The sequence below is a fragment of the Monodon monoceros genome, unplaced genomic scaffold (assembly GCF_005190385.1).
Source record: "Monodon monoceros isolate NGI ecotype Baffin Bay Population unplaced genomic scaffold, NGI_Narwhal_1 Super_Scaffold_12, whole genome shotgun sequence".
In the NCBI taxonomy this organism is placed as follows: Eukaryota; Metazoa; Chordata; class Mammalia; order Artiodactyla; family Monodontidae; genus Monodon; species Monodon monoceros.
The window spans coordinates 51,742,596-51,769,481 of record NW_021703768.1 but is presented as its reverse complement, the minus strand read 5'-3'; the positions used below and the strand labels follow the sequence as shown (position 1 = coordinate 51,769,481).

The 26,886-nt window shown below is 37.1% G+C and overlaps 2 protein-coding genes across 4 annotated transcripts in view; one reads left to right on the top strand and one right to left on the bottom strand.

Moving 5' to 3' along the window:
- Positions 1–24,996, top strand: part of SREK1IP1 (SREK1 interacting protein 1) — an 80,228-nt gene extending 55,232 nt beyond the window's left edge. The window contains exons 5-6 of one of the 3 annotated variants that reach the window (XM_029218031.1): positions 455–543; positions 24,863–24,996. In XM_029218031.1, coding sequence (XP_029073864.1) covers positions 455–543; positions 24,863–24,996 — 223 coding nt within the window. Of the gene's footprint in view, positions 1–454; positions 3,197–24,862 lie in introns of those variants that run through there. The other 2 variants (XM_029218033.1, XM_029218032.1) reach the window with 2 other exon arrangements.
- SHISAL2B (shisa like 2B) lies at positions 6,672–25,551 on the bottom strand. The gene is made up of 3 exons (XM_029218034.1): positions 25,205–25,551; positions 20,704–20,861; positions 6,672–6,862 (listed from the first exon to the last, which is right to left on the bottom strand). Exons 1-3 carry the CDS (start codon positions 25,393–25,395, stop codon positions 6,738–6,740), a joined length of 474 nt encoding a protein of 157 aa, XP_029073867.1. The 5' UTR covers positions 25,396–25,551; the 3' UTR covers positions 6,672–6,737.
- Positions 25,552–26,886: the final 1,335 nt, after the last annotated feature.

The window sequence follows — 26,886 nt, the reverse complement described above, 5'->3', positions numbered from 1 at the left end:
GGTACAACTGTAGCCCTTTTTATATAATTGTATCCTTTGTGGCTCTTTTAAGAGAATATGCGAACAAGTTATTATAAACACAAGTGAATTGTGTATATAATGAGGGTTGGTAAATGACATTTTCTTTGCCTTATAAGAAAGATTTTGAAGGGTACACAGGATGAAAAACTGAAAATCACAGAAAAATTATTTCATCCTTACTGAATTTAAAACTCATAACTAGAACTGAGCAGAATAGAGACATTTGTTTTGTTAGTTTCTCTGGCTAAGTGGCAAAAACTCTGAATACCATATTTTAAGAGAATACAAATATATAAAGCACATTTTGTTTGAATTCCTTTATATTTATACTCCCACCTTATTCCAAGAAGGATTTAAGGCAGTTCAAATTCCATTTAAATATACCCATCAACCATAAATACAATTATCAGTCAGCATGCATTATTACTCATAGGTCTTATTCATCCAGTTCCACTGAAGAGGACACTTCAAAACAAAAGAAACAAAGATATCAGAAGAAAGAAAAGAAAAAAGAGAAAAAGAGTAAGTCAAAAAAGGGGAAGCATCACAAAAAGGACAAAAAGAAGAGAAAAAAGGAAAAGCATTCCTCTGCCCCTAATAGTTCTGAAATCTCCAAAAAGTAACTGAGACTTTGGCCTGAACCATTAAATTTAAAAATATGGTTTTGAAAATTATTAGACTTTCCTTGAAATTTGCTATATAATTATGCTTTGCAATAAATCACAGCCTTTTCCATATAGACATTTTTTCATATATGGGGCCATTACTGTCTGGCAGTATTTTAATGTACTGTGATTATAGAGTATTGAATCAGTCTTATTACCTGATAGCCATGCCCCAAGTATGGATATTTGTGCAACAAAACTCATCGTTTTTGGTATTCCTCTGTGTGTGTGTCTGGCTAGTGTTATTACTTCATAAATTGATTGTAAATGGCTTTACTACAGTCAACACAGGCAATCTACTTAGCAGTTAATGAGTACTGCTGAATTAAGTGTCCACCTTCCAGTGTTAAAGTGAGGTAGGGGATAATGCTTTGCGCTTGACACTGAAAATTTTCATAGCTTTATATCCTATGATAATGTATAATGAGAGTGAAGTTTTTCACTGTTGTTTTTAAATCTTGGCTTTTTTTGGATGTCACAGGAGGTGAAGCTGCTTTATCGGTCTTGACTAGAACTTTTTAAATGAATGGCATCAGCAGGAAGATGATAATGAAAGTATTTGTAACAAAATTTCACTGTTTTCTGAGATGCAGAGTTTCTAGTACCTGCCTCCTTGGTTTATGTAACAAAATATTTCTTCCTTGCTTAAAAAGACAAGTCTAGTTCAGCCTACTTGTAGGTCTCATAGAGATGATGCTGTGTTGGGCAGGATTTTTAAGATAGACTCCTGGGTTGTTTTACAAATATGCCATATTGGCATGTCTTAAAGAAATACCTCAAACACAGAACTTTTTATTTAGGAGGATAACAGCTAAATCTTCATTAGAACTGATTTTTATTGTATTCGGTATGTAAATTTTATGACGCTTGTTTCTACGAGTAATGTGGAAATTTTTTATAAATGTGAACATATATATATATTTGTCTGAAATAATTTGTAGTTTTGAAGCAGGTTTCCACTGAATTTATGAGTTCATAAGTGACTAGTTTGGGGTGTTTCTCTCTTTGACTTCAATCATAAACCTCAGGAGCAGTGACAAAAATTTAGGATTAAGAATTTTATTCTGTATTTTTTAAAATTTAAGAGTCAGGGAGTTACATCATGAAAGCCTTTATATAACAATGGAAATTTTATATGAGTTAGCATTTTCAAACACATAGTTGTAGATATAAATGTTTCTACATTTTTTTAATTTCTCAATGATACTTGGATATCCCTTATGTCCAGTAAGTTAAATACTTATTGTAGCAGCATCGAAAGTCAACTAATTATCATGGTACAGCACCAAAGATTGTAAGTACCTCACTGTGGTGCAGTTATAAATTTTCAAATTGGTAGCCTACAGACATGGCTGCAGGTGAATTCATTATGATGAAATCAGGTAAGTACACATAACCTCACAGGCTGGAAAGGTGTACTGATTCTTCCTTCACCCAGCACTCCTATCTGGCATGACCTCAGTAAGACTGGGAGAGCCTCATAACTCCTCTTAGCATATGCTTACATTGTGCAGATTCTAGGGAAGCTACATCCACATCCCTTTTCTAACATTACAGCCATGGAAGTGCTCACACTTGTAGCTTTTCCATAACCTAACTTAGTCCTATGGCCTCCTTAAAAAGAAATCCTTTTGTTTAAATAGCTTAGTCAGTTATTGGAGAGAAACACAGAGCTACTAGGTTTTTAAGGGTTTGTTTTGCCTTTGCTGTAGTTTATGTATTTTTGAAAACTATATTTTAGGAAAATACAATCCTTTGGTTATCAGTATGAAAAAAATAAGTAAAAAAAAAACTTTAAAATATTATTAGAAAACCCTACATGCAAACATATGGTCTCATCTTATTGAGTGTGTAACATGGTTAAAAATGATAATTGTAGTGACACAAGAGTTGATCCAGTTATTTGTAAGTTTTACTTCTGTTAATTGTAGAGATAATAAGTTGGCAGATTTGTTATCCGGATGCTGAGACAATCAGTGGCTCAGGAGAGTTATATAAAATTCAGGCCTTATTAACTAATAAGAGTTCTCAAATTAAAAGATTTTAACGTTCAGTAATATTTTTCCCCAGAAAAATCTCTTGGAATTATTCTTGAGTAAATTTCCCATAGTCTGAGAATAGCTTATGAAAGATCTCATCTGAATAAAATTCATTTATTTTTACTAAAGTAATTTTCTTCTGAAGTGATCTTGTTATTATTATTGGGTTTGGATGCAAATCTCACTAATATATTGTAGGAGAAAATTAGTGACATTTCCTCTCAGGCAGTATGTAGCATAAGGAAAACTGAACTTAATAGTAAAAATCCAAAAGTCCTAGTTGTCCACGCTTCCATTGAAGGGGCAGGGGTTCAATCCCTGGTCGGGGAACTAAGATCCCGCATGCCGCACGGTGGCCAAAAACACAACTCCTAGTCATTCTGGCTACCTGTGTGACCTTCAACAAAGTAATTTACCTTCGCTGGGCCTTGGTGTCTTTCATCTATAAAATGTTGTACCAAATTATCTCTGAGATCCCTTCTAGTTCTTAATATATATGATTATCAATACTTCAAATAATATTATTTTAGAAATTATTTTCATTTAGAATATAAATTATTATATTCATTTATAAATTGTTACAGATAAGCAGGTAGCATTCTGTAAACTGTAAAAGTTGAATTTATTAATGTAACTGTTAAACACATGTTACTTCTTTAAGCAGATAATTGGTATTTGGTTCATATCCTTACCACCCAGTGTATGTTATTTTCACTAGATGCAGACAGAATTTATGTTTAGATTTGTATCTGTAACCTGATTATCTGAATACTTTGAGACTATTGCTTTTAGGCTGATGGACCTACGCCCCATACAGTTCCGTATTTCTTTTCTCCATATCTTCTGTTGGCTAAAAGCTCTCAGAGGGATCCCCAGTTCTTCATACTTAATACATATCTGTTTACATCTTTGGTTCTTTGAGGCTAAAACATCAGTGAGTAAAACAACTGTGTGTGTCTGTATTTATGACTCATTCTGTCTAAAATTACATAGGCCTAGGTTACCTTCAATTAAACTAGATTGAAGAGTTATCAATAATAGTCTTGTTAAATGCCATTGAGTCCTTTCTTCAATAAACATTTACTGAGTGCCTAGCATAGCAAACACTATGTTAAATACCAGGGATACGGAGATAAATAAGACACATTTGCTTCCCTGAAAGGAATTCACAGTTTAGTTGGTAGGAGAAACAGCAGAACTCATCATTAGGTATTAAGTGCAGTAATTGGGTTTATAGAAACACACAGGAGTACCTAACATAGTCTGGAGAAGTTAGAAGAGGCTGCCTAGAAAAAGTAATGCCTGCAGTGCATTTTGATTGAGGATGAGAGTGGGAGTTGACAGAATGAGTACAGTGAACAAAGCCCACAATAGAAAAAGCTGGGGCGTGTGTGTCAAGAATTATAAGCCCTGTGTGGGGCAGGAGTGGTAAGAATTGAGACCACCATTCTAAGTTCTCAGGTACAAGAGAAGGAGGTTTTATGTTCCATGTATGGGAGCTTGGCCTTTATCTGTAAGCAAGAGACGCCATTAGAGAGTTTTAAGGAAAGAAATGACTTTTATTGAGGTTTGGTTTCATCCATTTCATAATCCAATCCCACAGTTTTTAAAGGATGAAATTAGTCTCATTAAAAGCCCACATAGAAAATAATTTGAATCTTTGATAGTCTATTATCTGATCTCTTATTCTAGGCCCACTTTTCTAAGTTCTGATTTCTAAAAATTACAGTCTTCTGAAAAGCTACTATATTCTTTATCAGACCCATCCCCAGAATTACATGCAAATGTACATAATTTGAAATGTGTTTTGCTTTTAATTTTATTTTAGGTTATTTTTGACTTACAGAATATATTGTGTTGTTATGTTAGTATTTTCAGTCGATATAAATCATTTAGAATATATTTTTCAATGCAGACTGTCGTAATTTGGTAAGGCTTCTTTTAATATTTTTAATATTGATTTGACTATTTTAATATTTAAATCCATATTATGAAGTGCAACTGCTTCAAAGTCACAGTGACACACACCAGCTGGTCTACTAGATAGCTCTGTTGCTCTCCCCCAGGTTTCCTGGCTTGGCAGGGAGTGCTCCACAGATTCCAACTGATACTAAGTGCTGAGACTCAATTTTCCTGGGCAGTTGGCATCCAAGAACAGTAGGGTTTGTTAGGCCAGCTCAATGATAATTTCACTTGCGAAGCCCAGGATCTTCAGACCTCACTTGTCTCCTCCCAACTCCTCTAAAATTTTGCAGAGCACCAGAGAATTGGGTTGCCTCTTGTAGAGCACAGCCCGTGATGCATGCAGCCATGCCCAGCCCCAGTTTGCCTGTCCCACAGGTTGGGAAGAGTCTGGGGAACCAGGAGCATTTTGCTGGCCCTGAGTCTCTAAGTTTCCTGCTTCTTGTCTGGCCTCTGCTCTTCCCCTTGAGCAACAAAAGTAGACTTACCAGTGCCTTAACTAACTTTCTCAACCTAGATTTTCACGTGAGGCAACATCTAATCAGTAATATAATTATTAATGTCTGCGTATCAAGATAGCCAATTTTCTGGGATTTTTTTAAGTCAAAGCTGGATAAAAGATGAAGAAGTACCCACACTTTATGTGCTTTCACAAAAATAGATGAAAATTCTTTGCTTTTATGACCACATGTCATTTTTGTAATGGAAATGTTTCAACTTTCAGACTTCACACACACTCTGAGCAATTTTAATATTTAAACATTGGCAATACTGTGCTCTTTTTGAATGTGAAATCCAACACTGGCAGTAGGATGTTGCAATAATGATCTGGAACTATGCTGTCAGTGTAGCCACATGTGGCTATTGAAATTTAGATTAATTAAATGAAAATGTGTCTCTTCAGTTGCACTAGCCACATTTCAAGTGCTGAGTAAGCCACATGTGGCTAGTGGCTACCATGCCAGACAGTGCAGATACAGAAAGAACATTTCCATCATCACAGAAACCTCTACTGGACAGCACTGGAATCCCCAGTTCTTAGTAGAAATTTTGACAGGCTAATGGTCAAAAGTTTCTAACCCTGAGTTTGCATGCCTGAGAGCCATAAGGCATTCCTTTCTTTTCCCCCAGCAGACCAGAGAAGCTGTATTTGACACATTTTGAAAGGCTAGTCTTCTAACTACAGAAACTTTGTACAACACGGTAGATGGCACGGCAGAGCCAGCCTAAAATTAATTTTTTTTTCCTATTGAATTCCATTATAGGACCAGGTCTGTGTTCTTACAATAGAAATCACACTTATGAATAAAAATCTTTTAAAACAATTTTAATTTGCAGAAACTGTAGTTTTATTTCTAGATGTCTAAGTGATACCACTGCAGTAGCCTTAGGTGGGACCAGAGAACTAACTTGTTTGTTTTATAACTTTCATTCTAGAAATTCCTTAGGAACTTTATCAGTGAAGGATTTTTGTTATGGTTATCCCTTGCAGAAAATATTTATCATGCAGATTATACATAGTGATACATTTTGTTATTGAATGTTAGTTTTTATAAAGGCAATAATACAGCAAATCCCCTAAAAAAGGCATGGGTTGATTTCTAAGAGACTTAAGAACACACCACTTCTCGTTCATAAGGCCACCCCCTGAGATTTACCTATCTAGCACCATCTCTTATAAAAATAACTGCCTCGAGGTGTGAGAAACTTGTGAAGTGCTGGTAATGTGACATAAACTTCTCATTGTTCTTCACTGACATAGGTGTGCTTATCTTGTTATTGATAAATTCTATAATTTCTCCTGAAGTATTAACATAATTTCATGTAATGTAGAAACATCTTAATTAGCAAATAAAAGTAAACTTATGCACATGGAAATCTATCAGAAACCTTAGTGGGTGTTTAATAAATTAATTGAATGATCAAAACTGCAGCTGTGTCTTGCTTTGTGCGTGGTGAGTTTTTGAAAAGTATTATTACAAACTTTTTGAAGTGAACTCTTTATTTTTGTTGCTCCATCTCTCCAGTGAGCTTTTACAACACAGGATATTTAACAGTAAGCAGTGTTGATTTGTGTCATATCCATTGTTTTTTCTTGAATTATATCATCAGCTTCATAGAATGTTTCATTTGTTGAATTTGAACTGGGGGCTTTGGTTTTTCTATTTGAGCTGCCTGCAAATACACAAAACAAAATGAAATAATTATTTGAAATTATAACATCAAATCTTACTTTAAAATTTGTCCTTAAAAAAATAAACTTTTTAGGAACGTTGGAAATATGCTGTTCTAAAGACCTTATGGATGAGTGAGAATTGAATCATTTCAAAGTTGTTTTTGAGCATTTTCTCCTGAAAGTCAAATAAGGGAAATACTCAGTAACAGAAGTAAGGATTTCGTTTCCATGCTTACCTTTCTTTCTCCACACTTCCATGGAGGAAACTACACATTTGATCAGAAGGTAACAATTTCTGGGTTGCTTAATAAAAGTGTGACTGTCCTTATGCATAAAGGGAACAAAACTAAAATCGATCATAATAATTTACAACAATCTTAAGGCTTTGCCATTATAATCAGTTGAGATGTAACATTTAAAAAGAGCATGTTCATCCCACAATCCCATTCACTCGTTCTATATAAATGAGTCCAAAATGCACAAGGGTAGAGGAATGTGGATATTTGTTCATCAGAAGTTAGACTAGCAAGCTCATAGCAAAGAAATGGATTATTAATGAATGATGTTAGAAAAATTAAGTGTGAAAATAATGTCATATATTTCACCAATATATACAAATTTAAATATATTTAAATAATTTTATGATTATGTAAAAGCAGTGCAAGAAATCACAGATGTTACTAATAACCCCCTGTTGCTAAACCCACAGTTCAGCTCACAAGCCACATCTTATTTGACCTATCAGCAGCATTTTCTTTCTTGGCTTCCCAGATGCCACCCTTCCTTGACTCGCTCCTGTGTCACCATTGCTCCTTTTCCATCTTTCTTGTTGATCCCGTTTCCTCTCCCAAGCATCTTAGGCTGATTAGTCCCACAGTTTTTAATACCATCTCTGCTGATGACTCCCAGATATGTATCTCTAACCCACACCTCTCCTGAACTCCAGACTCAACTTGCCATCTCCACTTGGATATCTAGCAGACATCTCCAACTTAGTCCAAAACTGATATTTGGATCATTCCCAGGGGAAAAAAAAAAAAAAAGCCCAATCCACTTACAGTCTTCCTCTTCTCAATTGCCAGCAACTTCCATGTGTTCAGTTGCTCAGGACAAAAACCTCTGTCAGCCTTGGTTCCTCTTCCCTCATCCCCACCACCAATTTATCTGATAGCCTGTTGACTACATTTTTAAAAACACATCCAAAATCAGACCACCTTCACTGCTACCACTGTTCTATTTTCAGCACAACACTCAGAGTGATCCTTTGAAACGTAAGTCAAAGCGTGTCCTCTGCAAAGAACCCTCCATTTCACCCAAGTCTTTATAATGGCCTACATGTCAACACACACACACACACACACACACACACACACACACCATTAATCTCCCTGACTTCATCTTTTTCTACTTCATCCTCTCATTCACTCCAACCTCTTTGATCAAACATTTCAGGCATGTTCCAGCCACAGGGTCTTTGCACTGGCTGTTCACTCTGTCTGGCATGCTCTTCCCTCAGATTGTCTGCAGGATAACTCCCTAATTTCCAATCCTTGCTCAGAAGTCACCTTTTCAATGGGACCTAAACACTGTATTTAAAATTGCAACCTACATTCCCCCCACCCCATCCCCAATCCCTTTGCTCTCCAGTTTTTCCCATAGCATTTATTTTCTAATATAATTTACCTTTTTATTATGTTTATTATCTGTCTCCTCTCACTAAAATGTAAGCACCACATGCCAGAGATCTTTTACTATATTTTTCATTGATGATGCAGAAGAATTGCATTGTACATAGCTAATGTTCAATAAATTTGTTGAGTGAAATGATAAGATTGAAAGTGTGGCATAGTAAAAACTTTAAAGTTGTAGATTGCAAAAGACAAGATTGAAAGCCAACTGGGAAGAAATGTTTAGAACACATGATTCATGTCTAACATATAACCAGAATTTACATATCAATATGTAAGACATTAACACCTCTTAATCAGTAAAGAGATGGGCAAAAGATCTACTGAATCTCCAATCTTACTAGTCAGAAAGAAATGTAAATTCAAAAGGTAATTACCATTTTTCATGTCTCAATTAGGAACAGATAAAATCTTTCTTGGCCAAGAGTAATTTAAGTAATTTATTTTACCGTCACAAAATTTCAGAAGAAAAGAAATAAAGCCATATATCGTACCACTCAAGGCTCCACGTTTTAAACAAGATACTTTTAATATTAGCCCAGAGAATAATGCCATGCATGTTTCAGGCCTATGGGCAAGATCTGGAAGCTGTAGTGAGACATCATCCTTCAAAACTTATCAATAATATTACCCCTTTGAGTGTTAGTCTATGAAATCAACCCATAGTGGGAGATGTCCTGCTTGGCCCTAGAAAGCAGGGCTAGTAGGATGGCATGATGGGAGTGTAAACTGGTACATTTATTTTTAAGTCTGGAGTGTTCCTACCTTGTGATTTTAGCATGAAGTTCCCAAGGAAACCATAAGAGATGAGCTCTAAAACTTATAAAGATATTCACTGATTCTTTTCAATACCAAAAAAATGTAAGTAACCTAAATTTATAATAGGGAAATTGCTAAATTATCATATATAAGTGTGATGCAGCCATTTAATCTGAAAAAGTGATTTCCAAGAAATTTTTAATTACATCGAAAATGCTCAGAATACAATGTTAAGTGAGAAAAGATGCAAAACTATCAGCAATACAATAATAGTTAATAATGTTTCCTCAGAGTATTTACTATCAGCTTCTCTCTGCTTAAAATTCTTTAGGATCAAATCTTAATTTCTTGGTTAGGCTGAGGATGAGCCCTACTTCCCTGTCCCGGCTCAGCTAGCCCCATTCCCTTGCTGGTACTTGGCATTTCAGACATACAGAAATACTGACTGACAGGCTCCCCAGACTTGGCCTGCTCTCTTGCTCTCTCTCTGCCCCAAGCCTTTGCATACTTCCAGCTGCCTGATATCCCTAACTCTCTAATCTTTGCTTGAAAAACTCTTATTTGTCCTTTAGGTTTTGGAAAATCTGCTCCAAACCTATCTAAGGGGAAGGGGGACTCACTAGCCAAGAGGTTTCACTATTAGAAGTAGCTTTCCTCTACTTTTTTGCCATCTAGTCTCTCTTCTTATATGACTTTTTCACTTTTTTCTTTAGATAAGTCTAAGCCTCACCTTTAAGTGTGTTCATACTGCTTGGCTTTGCCCATTTATAGGTAATTGTATAGACTGCTTTCTAGAGTCACTGAGGACATCCCTCACTATGGGTGGTTTTCATAGATCAACACTCAAAGGAGCAATATTATTGATAAGTTTTGAAGGGTGATGTCTCACTACAGCTCCCAGATCTTGCCCATAGGCCTGAAACATGTGTGGCATTATTCTCTGGGCTAATATTAAAAGTATCATAATTTTAAAATATAGGGCCTAGAGCGGTACAATATATGGCTTTATTTCATTACATCTGAACTCTTTCGGTGTTAAATTAATGTTCTACTTCTAAACATCCAATCATAATGTTTTGACTATATAATTTTATTTTTAAACAAAAACAACAAATAGTTAATTTGTTGTAGGCACAACATTTTCTAGCCTGGCAAGTAGCTCTTTGCCCAGTCAGCAAGCAAAATTGTTTAAGATAAATGTAGTAGGGAAAGCTAGCATGAAAATTTGATGACCTGATAAATTCTTGATAAATTCTTGACTGTTATTTGCAAAGTAGACTTTAAAAGATATATGGATTCAAATTTAACTACTAAATACTTAAGTAATGGGGTGTATATATATATATATAGAGAGAGAGAGAGAGACCCTTGAAACTATTTTCCTTATATAACATTTGTAATATTTGAAAAACAAAATGTTTGTAGGCTTATTTTTATTGGTTCAGTATCATTTGTACTCTCTGGTATCACAGCAGGTAAAGGTAAAAGACCAAGGGTTTAAGATGTAAATTAGTTTCATATTATCTGGGCAGAATTTGTATCTTATATAAGCATTTCTTTTCTTTGTTTATTGAAGTATGGTTGATTTATATCATATTAGTTTTAGGCATACAACATAGTGATTCAATATTTTTATAGATTATACTCCATTTAAAGTTATAAATATTAGCTATATTCCCTATGCTGTACAATATATCCTTGTAGCTTACTTATTTTATACATAATAGTTTCTGCCTCTTAATCCTCTTCGCCTATCTTGCCCCTCTAGCATTTTTTTAAACATCTAAAAATTTTTTTTTTTTTTTTTCCGGTACGCGGGCCTCTCCCTGTTGTGGCCTCTCCCGTTGCGGGGCAGACGCGCAGGCTCAGCGGCCATGGCTCATGGGCCCAGCTGCTCCGCGGCATGTGGGATCTTCCCGGACTGGGGCACGAACCCGTGTCCTCTGCATCGGCAAGCAGACTCTCAACCACTGCGTCACCAGGGAAGCCCAAACATCTAAAATTTTAACCTTTTATTTGAAATCCTGGAAGTCTGAAGACTATAACATTTGATTAATTCAAGTCCTTCATGTTTACTAAGCTTTTTACATACTTAAATTCTTAATATTCTAGTGAGACTTTCAAGGTGGTTTTTCTACCTTGTCACATACAGGGTTTTTTTTCTTTTTATGGGAGTTAAACTGAGGAATTTATTTCCTCACTTAGTTTGGGGTTCTCTCTAAGAACCCCTTAGTCTGGGGTTCTCTCTTAAGCCATCTCTATTCTGACAGCTCTGGTTTCCATTACGTGTTTTTCTGGAAACAACTGAATGAGTTTAACCTGTCTACTGTCCTCTGAGATTTAAAGGCTTGCAAAATACATTCCAGTATCCTATCAATAGATTTTCCTTCATCTAGGACTTGTAAAACCCCCCACTCCCCAGCCCTGATTCATTATTTCCTTGACTACTGGATCCTTCTAACCAGTGCAGGTACAAAGATCATTTCTTAGATTGGCTTCTTAAGGCAATGCAGTTCCCCTAACCAAACTGATTTGCTACAGGAACAAGAAAAGATTTGATATAAACACCATACTGACACTATTTGAAGCAGGAGCTTTGATTAGCAGGTCAACACCCTGGTGTTCCCTCTCTTCCTGCAGCTTATAAAAGTCCAAACGTGCTTTCAATGTATATCCCTCTGGTAAGATAGAATTAATTGGGCATATTATGGAAAAAACAACTGCTGTAAGTGGGCTGTGCTGTAGTGATATCAGAGTCCAGCTAACTGCATCCCTTTGGAATGATTTTAAAAGAGAGAAGAGGAAAAGTCTCAGCAACGTCACCTTTTCCTAGTTTTCCTTTAATAAATAGAAACTAATTTCTTAAACAGAGAAGAGATAAAACCAGCTGCCTCTTCTGTCACGAGGTTACAACATGGATTAAATTTTAAACAAGAAATCTGTTATACCATTGAGCTCTTAAGGGATTTGTTACATATAAAGGGTTTTTTTAATTTAATTTCTCCTTTTCTTTACCTGAGTGCAGACTGGGAAGATCCAACATCACTGTGCTTTCCTGGGTTGACATTAGTTGCTCTTTCTGCTGCTAGTGTCCCATTTTTATTCTTTTCTTCAGTCTGGTCATCATATGTAAATCTCAACCTTCCTTTAATCCTATACCTCTCAGCCTGGCATTTAAATTAAAGCTTTGTTTTGGCCTTTGCCAAAATTTAAATGCAATTCATCAAGCAAATAAAATTCGCCATTTAAATCAAATTCATCAAACAAAATCCGCCTATCCTCATCACAAAGTAGGCCAATATATTTTTTCTATAATAGTTAAATTTTACATTCATTTTCAGAAGCATTCCTCAGGGATCCATTTATCCTATAAATCTTCTATGAACTCTGCTCTTACCTGCCATTTCAAAATATCAAAAGAATGCTGGGCCCTCTGCAGGTCTCATCTCCTGGCTATGTGGCAGAGCGGTAATTAAGCTTTTCTGCCATTATCTGCCTGTGTCCTTCTAGCTTCTGCATTACCTATCTGCTGCCCAACAGCAGCTTCAATGACTAATCAGCTGGCTCACTTTAGTAGAAATCTACACATCCCACTCATCCTGCATTTCTTTCTAGTGGAAACAAGCAATCTTAAATTTGCACCCTAAAAGTGTTCTTTATTTACTAGGGGACATTTTCCCTTTAAATTTAGTACGATGCAAAGAACTGGATCTGATGAAGTGAGCAAAACTTGCCTACTGACCTCCTGACCTACTGACTTCTCCCTTCTTCAATGCCCTGCCTTCCCCTTGAGGATACGCAGGTATCTCGTGTAAATACACTTAAAAATTCATTGTGAAAGTTAGAATCTTAGACTTGCCCTTTTGCTTTGCCCATCCATCAAGGAATGAAGGCAGTTCTCTCCAGAAATGTTTTTCCTACCCTATTTTTTCCACAATTGGACATTTTTTTTTCTTTTCTGCATTGTTAAATTCAACTATAGATGACTAACATAGCTCACAAAGGAATTTGGCTGATATTTTAAATCCTTTAAATGGATTTTCACAATTGAGAGACTGGCTTCTATTTTGCTTTTTGGTTCCATCATCAGCCAGCATTGCCTAACCCTGCTCCCTGAGGAGGACTCACAAATGCTAAAAGTAGCAGGAGCTCTGCTGAGCAATTTGGTTTTCTACATTCTAGAAACGAAAAGAGTTGTAGGAAATTCCAGACTCATTATTTTCAGTAGAAAGGCCCCTTTAGGAGACACAAGTGACCTTTTCTGCCATTGAGTTCAAATTACCCCATCTTCTACTAAGATCTCAGTGAGTTTTTAAAGCCTCTCTGAAACAAAGAATGGCATTTAAAAATAATGTGGCAGCGTAATTAATAAATATTTTGAGTAGAATTTGGTTGAAGCAATGTTAAGGCTACTAAGAAAAATAGCTCCCAAAGTTATCTATAAATTTAGTACAAAACCCATCAAAATGCCACTTGATTTTTAAAAATTTGACAATGTGATTCAGAAGTTTATTTGGAATACTGAAACGAGTAGCTAAGAAACTTTGAAAAAGAAGCATAATGGGAAGGAAGAGAAAATCTTCCCTAATTAGATATTAAATTATATAGCTACAATAATTTTTAAAGTATATTATTGGCTTAAGAATAAACAGACTGATAAATTTAACAGAACAGAAAGTCTAAAAACAGATCCCAGTATATATAAGAATTTAGTTGATGACAAAGGTGACATTTTAAATTGGCAAGAAAACAAGGATAGATTTCCCAATAAATATTTAGACAATTGGCTCATTTGTAAAATAAAAATAAAGGCATATCCCTACCTCACACTTTACACAAAAATTTTAATTCCAGGCTTATTAAAGATTTAAATGTTAAAAAACAAGTGAATGTATGTATTGTATTAGAAGAAAATATAGGTGAATATCTTTATACCTTAAAGTGAAGTAAGAACTTTCTAAGTATGAAATTAAAGGAAGAAATCACAAAAGGAGAAACTTCTACAGTTGAAAAATTGTCACATAAAATTAAAAAGGGAACAACTATGAAAAATACTTGCAATATGTGTGAAAAAGAATTTAGTTACTGTATGGAAAGTTCCTATAAAGCAATGAAAAATGAACACCCCCATAGAAAAATGTGTATAAGATATGAGCAACAATATACCACAAAAACAATGACAAATAAATATGAAAATGTCCACCCTTGCTCATAATTAGATAAATTTAAAATAAAACACTGTATTGTTTCCCTCAGTGAAATTAGTAAGATATATATCTTTTGAAATAAAAATACTCATGAAATAGTACTTTTCTGGAGGACAGTTAGCAATTTGTATCCAAAGACTTTTATATGTACCAAATCTTTGGTCAGCAATTCCATTCCTAGGGATTTATGCTAGGAAAATACTTCAATGTTCAATGCTTGTGTATAATAGAAAAAATGGAAGCTAGTTCAAAGTCAATAATTTAATAAAATATGATATACCCAGACTGGTTTCTAAACACCATTCCAACTAAAAGGGCAACTTCTTGGAGACTTCTTGGAAAAATGGCAGATTTCAGGGCTGGAACAGGAAAAGCACAGGCTGCTCAAGAACATTTTGTGACAGAGAGCAAAAAAAAATGCTCAAAAAATGATGGACATATTTCAAAAGGATATAGGACCCAGTTTAAAGGGGCTCCCACAGGCCAAATCTGAGATAATTTAAGAATCAATAAATGATGATAGTAATAGACTATTTTAGAATAAAAAATCTGAGTCCATACTGATATTAATAAATTAATTAATAGGTAAATAGGGGGAAAGGGAAAGCTCTTCCTTGTAGTAGAATAACAACTAATAAACACAGAAGGAATGATGAGGTTAGAAAATCACCATTTCATAGCTATCATAATAATAATTCTAAAATTATCTTGAAATTTTGAATGAAAACATTCAGTCAAGAGCCATCAATGGGTGCGTGAAAGTTGGAGGAGGAACAGGATTTTTTCATATCTCCCAACAAATTACTTAGTAATGGCAAAAGGAAAAATAGTAACTTTGTATATTCTCATATATATATATATATATATATATATATATATATATATCTGACTCACTTTGCTGTATAGCCAGAAACTAACACAACATTGTAAATCAACTATACTTCAGTGGAAAAAAAGAAAGGTAAAAGGATGATTTAAAATAAAAATAAGTTTCAAAAAACAAAAACAAAAGGCTAAAGAAATATGATAACTAATTACAAGATGTAACTCTGGACTAGATCGTAGATAAGAAAAAAATAGCTATTTAAGGATATTGGAAAATTTTAATATGAACTGCAAATTAGATAATATTACTATATCACTGTTACATTTCCTGACTTTGATAAATGTACTGTAATTATGTAGGGAAAAAAAATCCTTGTTCCTAAGAAACACATACTGAAATATTTGTGGTTAAAAAGCATGATATCTGCAAATTATTTTCAAATGGTTCAGAAAATATACATCAAAAGAAAGTCAATTTTGAAAAAAGTGAGGTAAAATATTAACAATTAGTAAATCTGGGAAAAGGTATACAACCTTTTCTATACTTTTCTTGCAACTTTTCTGGAAGTGTGAACTATGTCAAAATAAGAGAATAAAAATTCGTAGCACTCCATCAAGGTAATAAAATGTAATCATTAAAAGTGGTGTTTATTTATTGGCAAACGATGATGCCATTGTTGTTCAGTGAAAAAAGAAAAGCTGTTATAGGATTCATTTTTTTCCCAATTTTGTTATATATACATGTATCTATAGATATATAGAAAAAAATCCATGAAGGATATTCACCGTGGTGTTAATATCTGTTATCTCTGTGTGGTGGGATCATGGATGAAGTTATTTGTTTATTTGTTTTTCTATATTTTCTAATTTTCCTAAAATGAAAGTGAATTAAGGGAAAGGTTTTCTTTCCAGGGGTATAAGGGTGTCTTCTAAGAAGAAATATAGTAGACTATTCTGAACGGTCCAAGTCCCATTTTGCTCACAGGCAGAACAAACAATTGTATACACAGTCGTCAAATTTGCTTGCTTTCTCAGTATTCTATATATAATTTATGCTTTTCTCCTAGACAACCTGTGCCTTTCTGCTGATTTGCTTACCCTTTTCCATTTATATTGCCTGCCTTTGCAAAAGAGACTACCAAATAATAGATAATTGGAGTTGTCTGTTATTCCCATACAACAATATTATTTTATTTGTGTCAAGCAGCTCTACTCTCTGCCCTTCTTATTTTCATCAAAAACTCTACTTCTAAGAACCCTCTCGATTCTCCACCCCTCTCCACAACCCTAGGGTGTCAATGGATACTCAAAACCGCAGGATGACTATATTTTATCTTCTTGGAGCATCAGTTTTACTCAGAAATGGAAAGGATATAATGTTATTATTAGAGTAAAACAAGTCATTATATTAGCAATCAAATTAAAAATTCCCATAATTTAAAAAATATAATGGGCAACTTCACATAATTTAAAGCTCACAAGCCAGGGCTTTCCATTCTAACCCTTGGAATTCTGGAGGTACACATTCCTTTCTTATCTACCTTTAAGGATTCTCCAGTGGAAAAGTTTGGGAAGCAGGGATCTAAGACATTCATCCCTTTAATTGCTCCCCCATTAACCATTAATTCTTGCACGTCTTATGAAATGAGCCCTCGCCCCAGGGGTGTCTACTCAGAAAGATGCCCTTCACACAGCCATCTTCTGCTCAGAACTGTTTGTCCAATACAGTACAATTTACAAACCACGGTATTCTTTTAAACATTGGCATTTGATACAGGCGTAACTCAAAACACGAAAGTTAAAAAGAAAGAAAATGATTATGGAACACAATGTAAAGACTGATCAATTGCTTAGCAATAGAACCTCTGTACAAAGTGAGCCCTGGAGGTAGCCCAATTAAACTCTACAGGCACTACCAGAGAGAGACCTGCTATTTTCAGGATCAATTCAAAATGTATAAAGTCTTAAATTGTATACATTAAAAATAATGAACCCCAATAGAACAAAGGTACATGAAAGAAAAATCTTGGCAAAATAGTCTAAGATTAGACTATTTTAGACTTAGACTATTGTTAAAAAAACAAAATTCAGCTGAGTGAATTTGAAGACCTAGTTGGCTTTATCCAACGACTTGTGAATTGGACAGCATCCCATCTAACAAGTAGAAAGGGGCTCTGAAAAGATGTAGGAAATGAAGAGTCTTATAGGCAGAAGGGGATAGGACAAGGAAGTCATAAACAAAAGAAAGGATTTTTTTTCAGGCAGGTCACCTTCCTTTAGGGGAGGGGCAGGGGTCTATCCTGAAGATTACCTTACTAGTGTTGATCAGGAAATTCCAGACGGATAGGTTTAAAATTTCACTCCTGGGAGAGGCTGAAACTGCAGTGAGGTAAGGTTTTGGTTTGCTGATGTGGGGCTTAGCACAAAGGGCTCCGTTTTGGGCCTGTTGTTTCTTCTTTAATGCTACTGTCATTTACAGAAACAAAAAAGTCTAGTGCCTTAAGTCAGTTTTAGTATGTGCACAAAAGCACGTTTCCCTTTAGGCCATTCAAATTGCCTATAATGAAAAAAGTCTCAATTCTAAAAATTAAAATAATGGGAGGCTGACTCTTAAGAACAGAAAGTTTTCAAAGAAAGGAGTGGTAAACTGGTGAAACCAATTTTCCTCCAATGTAATTTTACTTGCTTAATTATTACACAAACATAATGTTCCTAACCTTTAAGGCATTCCTTAAGTGGAATAAAGCCTTGTTTTCTCACTAGCTAGAACACTGACATTTATCCCTAGGTGGGAGAATCACTGGAATGAAGCATGCATATTTAATAATAGGCACAGCAATGGTTTTTAATTATCACTTTGAAGGGTCGCTTTCAAATATGAACCGTTTTCTCTTCCTATTCCAGGTGACATTTGGATTACCTATTTTGTTTTCTGCTCTCCACTATGTCTTATTTGGTTAATGTCAACCAAAGGGCCCAAAATCATCTAATTTGAAAGCAGCAGAAGGCAATGATCATATAAAATTCTGCCTTACCAAGAGCAAGCACTCAGGAAAGGTGTATTGAATTAATTTGCTGACTTGATAAACATAGTGTTTTTCAGAGGGCCAGAGTGGGGATATTTCATTGTAAGAAAGTAGCCTCAACTAACTACATAGGAAGTGCACTAATGGATCTCCTTAGCTAAAGAGCCATAAGACTACAAAGACTTGAGTCAACAAGCCAACTAATTCTGTTGCTGGGCTCTCAGATCCAGCTTGAAATAAAATTCTGGAGCAGTCCCTGAGATAGATCAGGAAAAATATCAAGAAAAATAATCAATTTTTATTTAGCACACTGCATTGTATAGAAGAGGCACTCCGTGAATGTTTGATGACTATAATGGTGACAATAAACATGCTCCTTTGATCACCTACGACAGAGGTACAGTGCTACTTCATTCAATTCATTCAACAAACATGTGTTGTGTTCTAAGCACTAGAGAAACAGTAGTAAGCAAACAAGACAAAAATTTCTACTTTCCTGGAACTTACTTTCTAGTTGGAGTAGAGAAAAATTGGACAACAGGTAAGTAAAATATATAGTTGATTAGTGGTAAGTGCTTAGGAGAAAAGTAAAGCAGGAAGAAGGCATGAAATGTTGAAGTTAAAGATGCAGATTGAGTGACCAGGGAAGAACTCGCTGGGAAGGTGACTTTTAGTAAAGATTTGAAGAAAGTGAAAGTGAGGGAAAAACATTCCAGACAATGGGCACAGCATGTGCAAAGGCCCTGAGGCAGGAATTTCAAGGAACAGCAAAGAGGCCAAGGTGGCTGGGCATAAGATGCTAGAAATAAAGGTGTAAAGGGCAGACCACAAAAGCCCCCATAGTTCACATTTAGGACTCCATATCTATTGAAAGATGGGAAGCAATTAGGGTTTTGACCAGAGTAGTGACCTGACCTGACTTAGGTTTTACCAGGCTCACTCTGGCTTCTCTGTGGAGAGTAGACAGCAGGGGAGCAAGGGCAGGGCAGGAAGAGGAGCTATTTGTTTTAAAATGCAGAGTCTGGAGTTCGTGGTTTTAAGAAACTCCCTAAGTGATTCTTACACACAATAAAATTTTAGAACTGATACTTTAAATTATCTAAGCAATTGAGACAAAAATTGATTTTACTTTTTGATTATTTGATAATCCACTGCTTCATTTTGCCTGTGGAGAAACAGAGTCTAAGCCATCGGACTAAATTCAGCTAACAACTGGTCAATTTGGCCATGTAATCTCCAAACAGTACTTCAGAAAAAGAACTCCAAAGGGATCTTGGCTTCTTGCTTTGTGATACAGGGCACCCTCTGAGATCGCTACAGAGAAGAAAACTAGAGCTAAAGTAATCATGCGGTGCTGGTGTATTTGAGAAGATCGCAGAGCATGTACTCCATAAACATGTTTCTGGATTCAGCTAAAATGGAGCATATGGGAAGGAAATTTTCTAAATTTTTTGGAAGAAAGTTTTTCACTTTTTAAATAGAAGTTAGTAAGCACCTGTGTCTTATTCTAAACATATATATCTGTAATATAGAGATTCTAAATTTTTATTAAAAATATATTCAAAATACATATATCTAAATAAAATTCATGATCACTACTTTTAAAATACACTAATAGAAATTTATATTCACAAAAAAATTTAACAATTCTTTCTGTTTCATAATGATAATGAGTAGTATGTGTAGCACATTATAATTAAGATAACAAAGAGACTCAGTTCTGAAAACCTTACATAAACATTTATACTTGCACTACACACACAAACACACACACACACATACCTGTATAGCGTAACTAGTTTGTGATCTATTCAAGAACAAAGACTGACTTCTATTTATTCTTTAGTTTCTTTTATTTGACTCTGAATTACTTAATACACCTCCTCTGAATTCTGCATACCATAGGCACACAGGTAATGCCTAACTGACTACTGACTAACCAATCTAGAGCAATGCAACACTGACAATTAATTATCGGATATTTTGTTCCTCTATCTGACTTCTTTGGCTCCATCAGAAACAAAATTTAAAAATTCCAAGAGAATACAACCTTTAAAACTGAGAGACACATAAATAAATCAAAGTGGATTTACTGGATCAGTGTATTATTTTTTCATGAGAATATTTACATCCTGCCACTATCTTTCCTTGGGCACAATCCCTCCAAGGTATTTCATCATTAAGACCTAATTTAACGTGAATTTTTATAAAGACATATAATAAACTGAATTTTTAAAAAGCATTCATTGCTAACAGAATGATCTGTCACCCAGGTACGGGTTATTATTTTGAACAGAGTACAGGTAATTGGTTACAAATAACAGTTACTGATTACCTTCTTGAGTGGAAGTAGCCTCTAGGTGTTGAAGTTTAAGGCCAGTGTCTAATCTTTGAGGCTTTGTATACAGAAATAAGTAGCAAAGAACACAGACGCTGATGACAAAGGCAAGTAAAACAAGGGCAGCAATTCCCAGTCCAATCAGAGCGCCAATGCTGAGGAAAACAGAAAAAACACTGTGACTGTCACACAAACTTGTTTGCACATAAAACAAAGGTTTAAATATTGTTAATACTTGCTTCAGTCATTCATACCAAATTATGTTTTATTATAAGCAGTATATGATTGAAATCTATGGCTCACCTTTTTCTACCATCAAATTCTTATGATATTTCTCTATACATTTATATGTTAATATTGGTATAGAATACCATGTGAATTCATATTACAGTAAAAGGTCACATGATTCTCTAGGGATCGTTCAAAAACATTTCTATCAGATAAACCTCTATTATTAATATATTTTAGGAGGAAAGATTAGGTTCACCAATAAAAGATGAATAGAAAGATATCTACCTCTGCAAAAACAGTGAAACAAATGTTTACCGGAAGTGTAGAACTTTTATTTTGGAGACATGTATGGGAGTTATCATGTATTAATATACAAAACCACAACCATTACAAGAGAGGAGAAGAAAGTTTAATTAAAGGAAAGCAGTGTTTATGAAATTTATATAAAGTTCATGTTCAATCTGAATTTTTCCTTTCTAAAAGAGCATAACACCAATAGCTTCTAGCATTTAGGAAGAAACCCTTGTACTTTTCTCTAAAAATACAGTGTAAATATGATATTATTTGCACTAAATTTGTAACAATTCCTTCTGATACAGTTATCTATAAGTCTAATCACTTGAGAAATAATACAATTTTCACAAACCTGTGAACTTATTTTTAAATGGGAAAAGAAGTTTAGAAAAAAGAAAATTATCTTGCAAGACTAATATGCAAACATATGTACTTTACTTTCATGAGCAATATATGTGTGGGTATGTAAATACCTATAATTAGATTTTAAGCTGCTCAAGAGCAGATACTTCTATTGACTTTCCCATAGTCGTGTGCACACTTATTAAAAGTGTTTAATAGAGTATTTAGCTTGTAATTAATGTTTCATAAATGGAAATAAATGATAATTGACTGGTGCTTGATCCATTAGTAGTCATTGAAAAGTAATCATCATTGAAAAGTAACAATCATTGAAATGATCACTGAAAAGTAGTGATCTTTTCCTTCATTATTTTCCTGTCTTGCCTTTCAGCTTCTGCTATTTCCCAGAGATTAGGGCGCGAACAAATGTGACATGCCGAAAGTGAGGGAAGGGAGAATTTGACCAGGGGTGCTAGGTGTGTCACTGCTTTGGGAGGAAGAACAAAATTAAAAGTGAGGGGCTAAGCTCATCCTACTAATCCTTAATTTAAGGAGATAAAGCCCCCTTGCAATTTAGAGATTGCCTCCTGAGCCAGACATGGGGGCAGACTTCAAAGGATTCTTGTGCTTGTTAATTACTATCAGCCCAGTTCCCCTAGCCCTGCACAGAAGTGAAGACTGGGTAATTTTCTGGCTAGAGTCAGTATATAGTTGCATATTTAAATTGGAGTTTGCCCTCACTTGATGCCCTCTCTTCCAAGGGGTAGACTCCCTGGCTCTGGCAACTCCTCTTTCATGCTTGTTTGCACCAAAGCTGACTTTTGTAGATCATATGTGTAGGGAGGGTTAGGACTGCACAGACACATGGGAACATAATCCACTTAATTAATATTATCTGCTTCATAAAGCAGCTAGGAGGCCAGACATCTGGAAAGATCCCTGAAATGAGAACCCGGTTATTAAAAACACCTTCAGGGCTTCCTTGGTGGCGCAGTGGTTCAGAGTCCGCCTGCCGATGCAAGGGACACGGGTTTGTGCCCCGGTCTGGGAAGATCCCACGTGCCGCGGAGCGGCTGGGCCCGTGAGCCATGGCCGCTGAGCCTGTGCATCCGGAGCCTGTGCTCTGCAACGGGAGAGGCCACAACAGTGAGAGGCCCGTGTACCGTAAAAAAAAAAAAATCTTCAAAGTGAAAAAATAATTTAGTCAATTAAAAGTAAAATTGTCAATTAAATTCAATGTATGTATTACAGACTTTACATGTACACAGTTTAAAAACCAGGCCACATGATTGGAAAGAAAAACAAAAACAAAGGTTGTCACTTCTTCCTGTTATAAAAGGATGTTCTTCATAATCCTGACAAACTGTTTCACTGTCATAGTTCCACTTTATAGAAATGTTGCTGTATGCATGCAAAACTCTAGATAAAGATGGAGCTCTGGGAATCTCCTGAAATATTCATTTCAACAAATAACTTATTGACCTCAAGCGTAGCCCTGTGCAACACACATTATTTTCCTAGGTCCTGAAGGTTTCCAAAGGAAACCCTTAGAGGTTAGGGATTTATAAGAGGAGAAGAGATGGGAGTGGGCCAGACACAGAAAAGGGAGAATTATGCTTTCCTCACAGCACCATAGGGCAGTTTGCTTTGCAGTCCCTGAGAGAGGGTCTGTAGCTGCTGTCACATTAATGAATTCTCCTACGTAGCAACTTCATTCACCTGGAGGTACCATACCTGTGCCTTTCTGCAGTGGCTGCAGAATCTCAGAACAAATGCTAATGACTTCTGGGATATTTTTCACAGTTGGACTATTGTAAATTAGGGGAGAGAGCAAAGAATATGAGGGAAATGAAGTTCTAAATTTTTACCTTCCCGTTGTGTTCTCAGAGCTCAATAACTAAGGAAGAACCCCAGGTGGGTTTTTTTTTAACATCTTTATTGGAGTATGATTGATTTACAATGGTGTGTTTCTGCTTTATAACAAAGTGAATCAGCTATACATATACATATAGAAGCCCAGGTTTAACATTGCCAACTGATGCCATCAGTTGAAATGATTTTCATATTTCCCAGGAACTGAGCTGCATTGTCAATGCTAAATGAAGACCCCAGCAAGCTGTTCATTCCTTTGTGCCCTCATAAACCTTAGGAAGGTTTTCTATCCTCTGCTGCTTGTCACTTTGGAACTATTCAGGGACCTGAGAATCCCAGGCACTTTTCCAATTGAGTTTGACTTAAGAGTTGCCAGTCTCTCATGGAGGTGCTGCCACCATTATTAACACCTCCAAAGACTCAGCGCTATGCTACTATGTTATTTTCCAAAAGGCCGGATAATATGCCAGCTCAATACAAATTGCTTCCCCAAGTAATAGGGATAAATTGTCATCATTTCCTGTTCTGGCATGATACAACTTTGTTAGTTGAACTTGTTGGTAAGTAGGCACTCCTTTTGAGATTTTTTTTGAAGCTTGCAGTGTGCAAAAACAAATTACTGCTCTAAGAAATAACATTTAAGGTCATTTGCTGTAGACTTGACATGTGTGCTAAAGTCTGGACCATGGTAGGAGATTGGGAGAACTAATACTCTTCTTCTTACTTAGCAGAGTTAGCCTCTCTCTCTCTCCCAGACATAAGCTAATTTGTCAGTAACAGTTTGAGGTGGGGTGGCAGTTCTTTCCTGTAACCCTGGCACCCCATTCATTCTCCAGGCAAAATGAAAGAATCAGGTTCTAAGTCTGCAATCCTTTGGAGTGGAGGGGGGAAAAGCATTTTGTAATGAAAATATCTGTGTAAATACGAATTGGAATATGTTAAATTACCATCATAGGAAAAAGAGGCAAGAAAGACACCACCTTTGAAAGTCTCTTCACTTTCCAGCAATGGCCAAAGAGCTCAAGTGTTGAGAAAGGGGGTGTCCTGCAAAGGTTCAACGGAGTGTGTAATCACAGCAACTGAAACTCTTCCTCTCTGTGGGTCTCCACTTCTGTTTGGGGGTCAGTGTGAGATCAACTGAGAGGGCAAATTACAAAGCCCTGTTGCCTATGCGTGTCGAAACATACACACACACACACACACACACACACACACACACACCCTTTCTTGATACTTTAAAGGATACAGCCAATTCCTTCTCACCGGCAAAGAGGCTTAAAATACTCTGATCTTTGGTTAACGCATTGAGTCTCAAAGGAGCTCCTTTTCCATTCAAATGCACCAAATGCCCAAACAAATCAAAAAGAGAATTAAAACCTCCTCCTTAAGTTATGTGCTTGTCTTTCTCTGCCCGCAGAGCCGCAGGCCTCGGACTGGTGCCGGCGAGAGAGAGTGAAGAGTAGTCCGCTCCCGCCGGGCGGCCCTGCTTGCGCCCTGGGCGCAGAGCCCGCTCTTCTCCCGCGCGCGCCTCGCCCGGGGACCCCGGCGTAATCACACTTCTGGCGCCACTGCCCGACCCTCGCCGGATGGGGGTGGCACCGAGTGGGTTCTCTGCAGGGCCCTCATCAGCCCTCGGAGGCTCCTGTCCCCCCGGGGGGATCCGAGCAGGTCGCAAGGACGCGGGCGACCTCCCTCCTCTCGTCGTGGCACGACTTGTCGCCTCCCCAGCCCCATGGCCGCCAGCCCCCTGCCTACTCACCTGAGGCTCCACATGTAGCTGTGCTTGTAGGGGAAGTAGCTGCCCGGCTCACTGCAGCAGTACTTGAGGTCAGCGAAGCCACAGCAGTAGATGAGCGTGGCCCCCTCGCCGCGCCGGGGACACTGGAAGGGCTCCACGAAGCTGCGGTTGAGGCTGTAGTAGCCGGAGCACACCCGGCTGGCCTCGCTCATCTCGGGCGGCTGCGGGCAGGGGCACGCTAAGCCCCCGATCTGCCCTGGCTACACACGTCCCGCCCCGCCCGCGGACCCCTCCGGCCGTGCTCGCCTCTTGCGATGCAGGGCTGACTGCCTGGGCGGTCAGCCTGGGCGCGCCTCTTCTGCTCGCTCTCCTCCCCTCGTCCCCATGGTGTCTGGTCGCTTTACACGCGCTTCTCCCTCCCGCTACTGAGTGGTCCTATTATCTGCCGATCTCCGGCCTTCTACCTTTTTCTCCCTCTCCCTTCGTCTGCTTTCTCCACGTTCTCCTGACTTCTCTACACTTTCCCTCAATTCACGGAGGCGTCCCCACTCCATGCCAGAAAGAGATTCCACCTGAAGGAGAACGGGAGGTGTGGTGTGGGACGTGTTTGCCATGTGAACGGATGCAGCCAAAGTTGAAATTCCCTTTGCCCAGGGACAGGGCAGATGGGTTTCAGGCAAACGAGCAGGGCCGGGCAAGCAGGGTAGAGAGCAGAACAAAAGGCATTGAACTACCAGTGAGGGGCTGTTGAGAAGTACCCCTTCTTCTTTGAGAAGTATGTGTAAGACGTTAAAATCTGCCAATTTAAATATCAACGGCAAGAACAAAATTTTCTCCAAAAACTAGCCATGCATTCTGTATTCAGTTAACCTGAGAAAGGAAGGACAGGTTAGAGATTGAGGTAAAGAAACTGAGGACTTTCTGCAAAGGTAGGCAGAAAGAGGAGGCAAAGGAAGTAGGGAGAGAGAGAACTTCATCCTTTCAAAGCACTGCAGAAATTTCTCTTGTTCTCTTTTTGTTTGGTATTCTCACTTTAGTGATTCACTTTGTTGACCAAGTTTTTAAAAATAACAATAGTAATGGATGCTTTTGTAATAATTCAAACAATACTATGATGTGTAAAGAAGAAAATATTAATAGCCGTAAGATAGGAGAGGAGGTGACTATAACATCCATAAAATTTCTGAGATAGACCTTTATTCCTTCCTCTTCCTTTTCTGCTTCTTTCCTTCAGCTGAGGGTTGATTGGAAGCCAGAATCATGAATTTTACCCTACTGGGTGCTGTATGTTTTTGTATTTGCATAAATATTCTTGAGCTTTGCTCTGGGATGCAGTTAAGTTACTTAGAGATGTTACTGGAAGGGGGAACCCTTCCAGGGCCTGAGAGAGGGCTCTGGTGCGTTTTAGAAACCTTTCCCGATCGCATGGTGTACCATCCTCTGGGTTTCCCATGCATGTTTTAGCTGTAGGAAGATTCCCCTAAACCTGGAGAGTTGGGGCCCATGGAATGGGTAGCACGCAGTATTGCTTTAAAGGGTCTGCATTTGCTCACCCAACCTCACCAATCCTCTTGTCTAACACTTGGAAATGAATTGTCCGAGGAGGCAAACGTACTGGCAAAGCAAAAGACTTTATTGGGAAGGGGCACCCGGGCAGAGAGCAGCGGGATAAGGGAACTCAGGAGAACTGCTCTGCCACGTGG

Excerpts from the sequence above, each read along its gene's own strand:
- SHISAL2B (XM_029218034.1), bottom strand. The coding sequence starts at position 25,395 with ATGAGCGAGGCCAGCCGGGTGTGCTCCGGCTACTACAGCCTCAACCGC. Across the intron at positions 20,862-25,204 it reads AGCTACATGTGGAGCCTCAG|CATTGGCGCTCTGATTGGAC; the intron begins GTGAGTAGGCAG and ends TGTTTTCCTCAG. Across the intron at positions 6,863-20,703 it reads GGCTACTTCCACTCAAGAAG|GCAGCTCAAATAGAAAAACC; the intron begins GTAATCAGTAAC and ends GTGTATTTGCAG.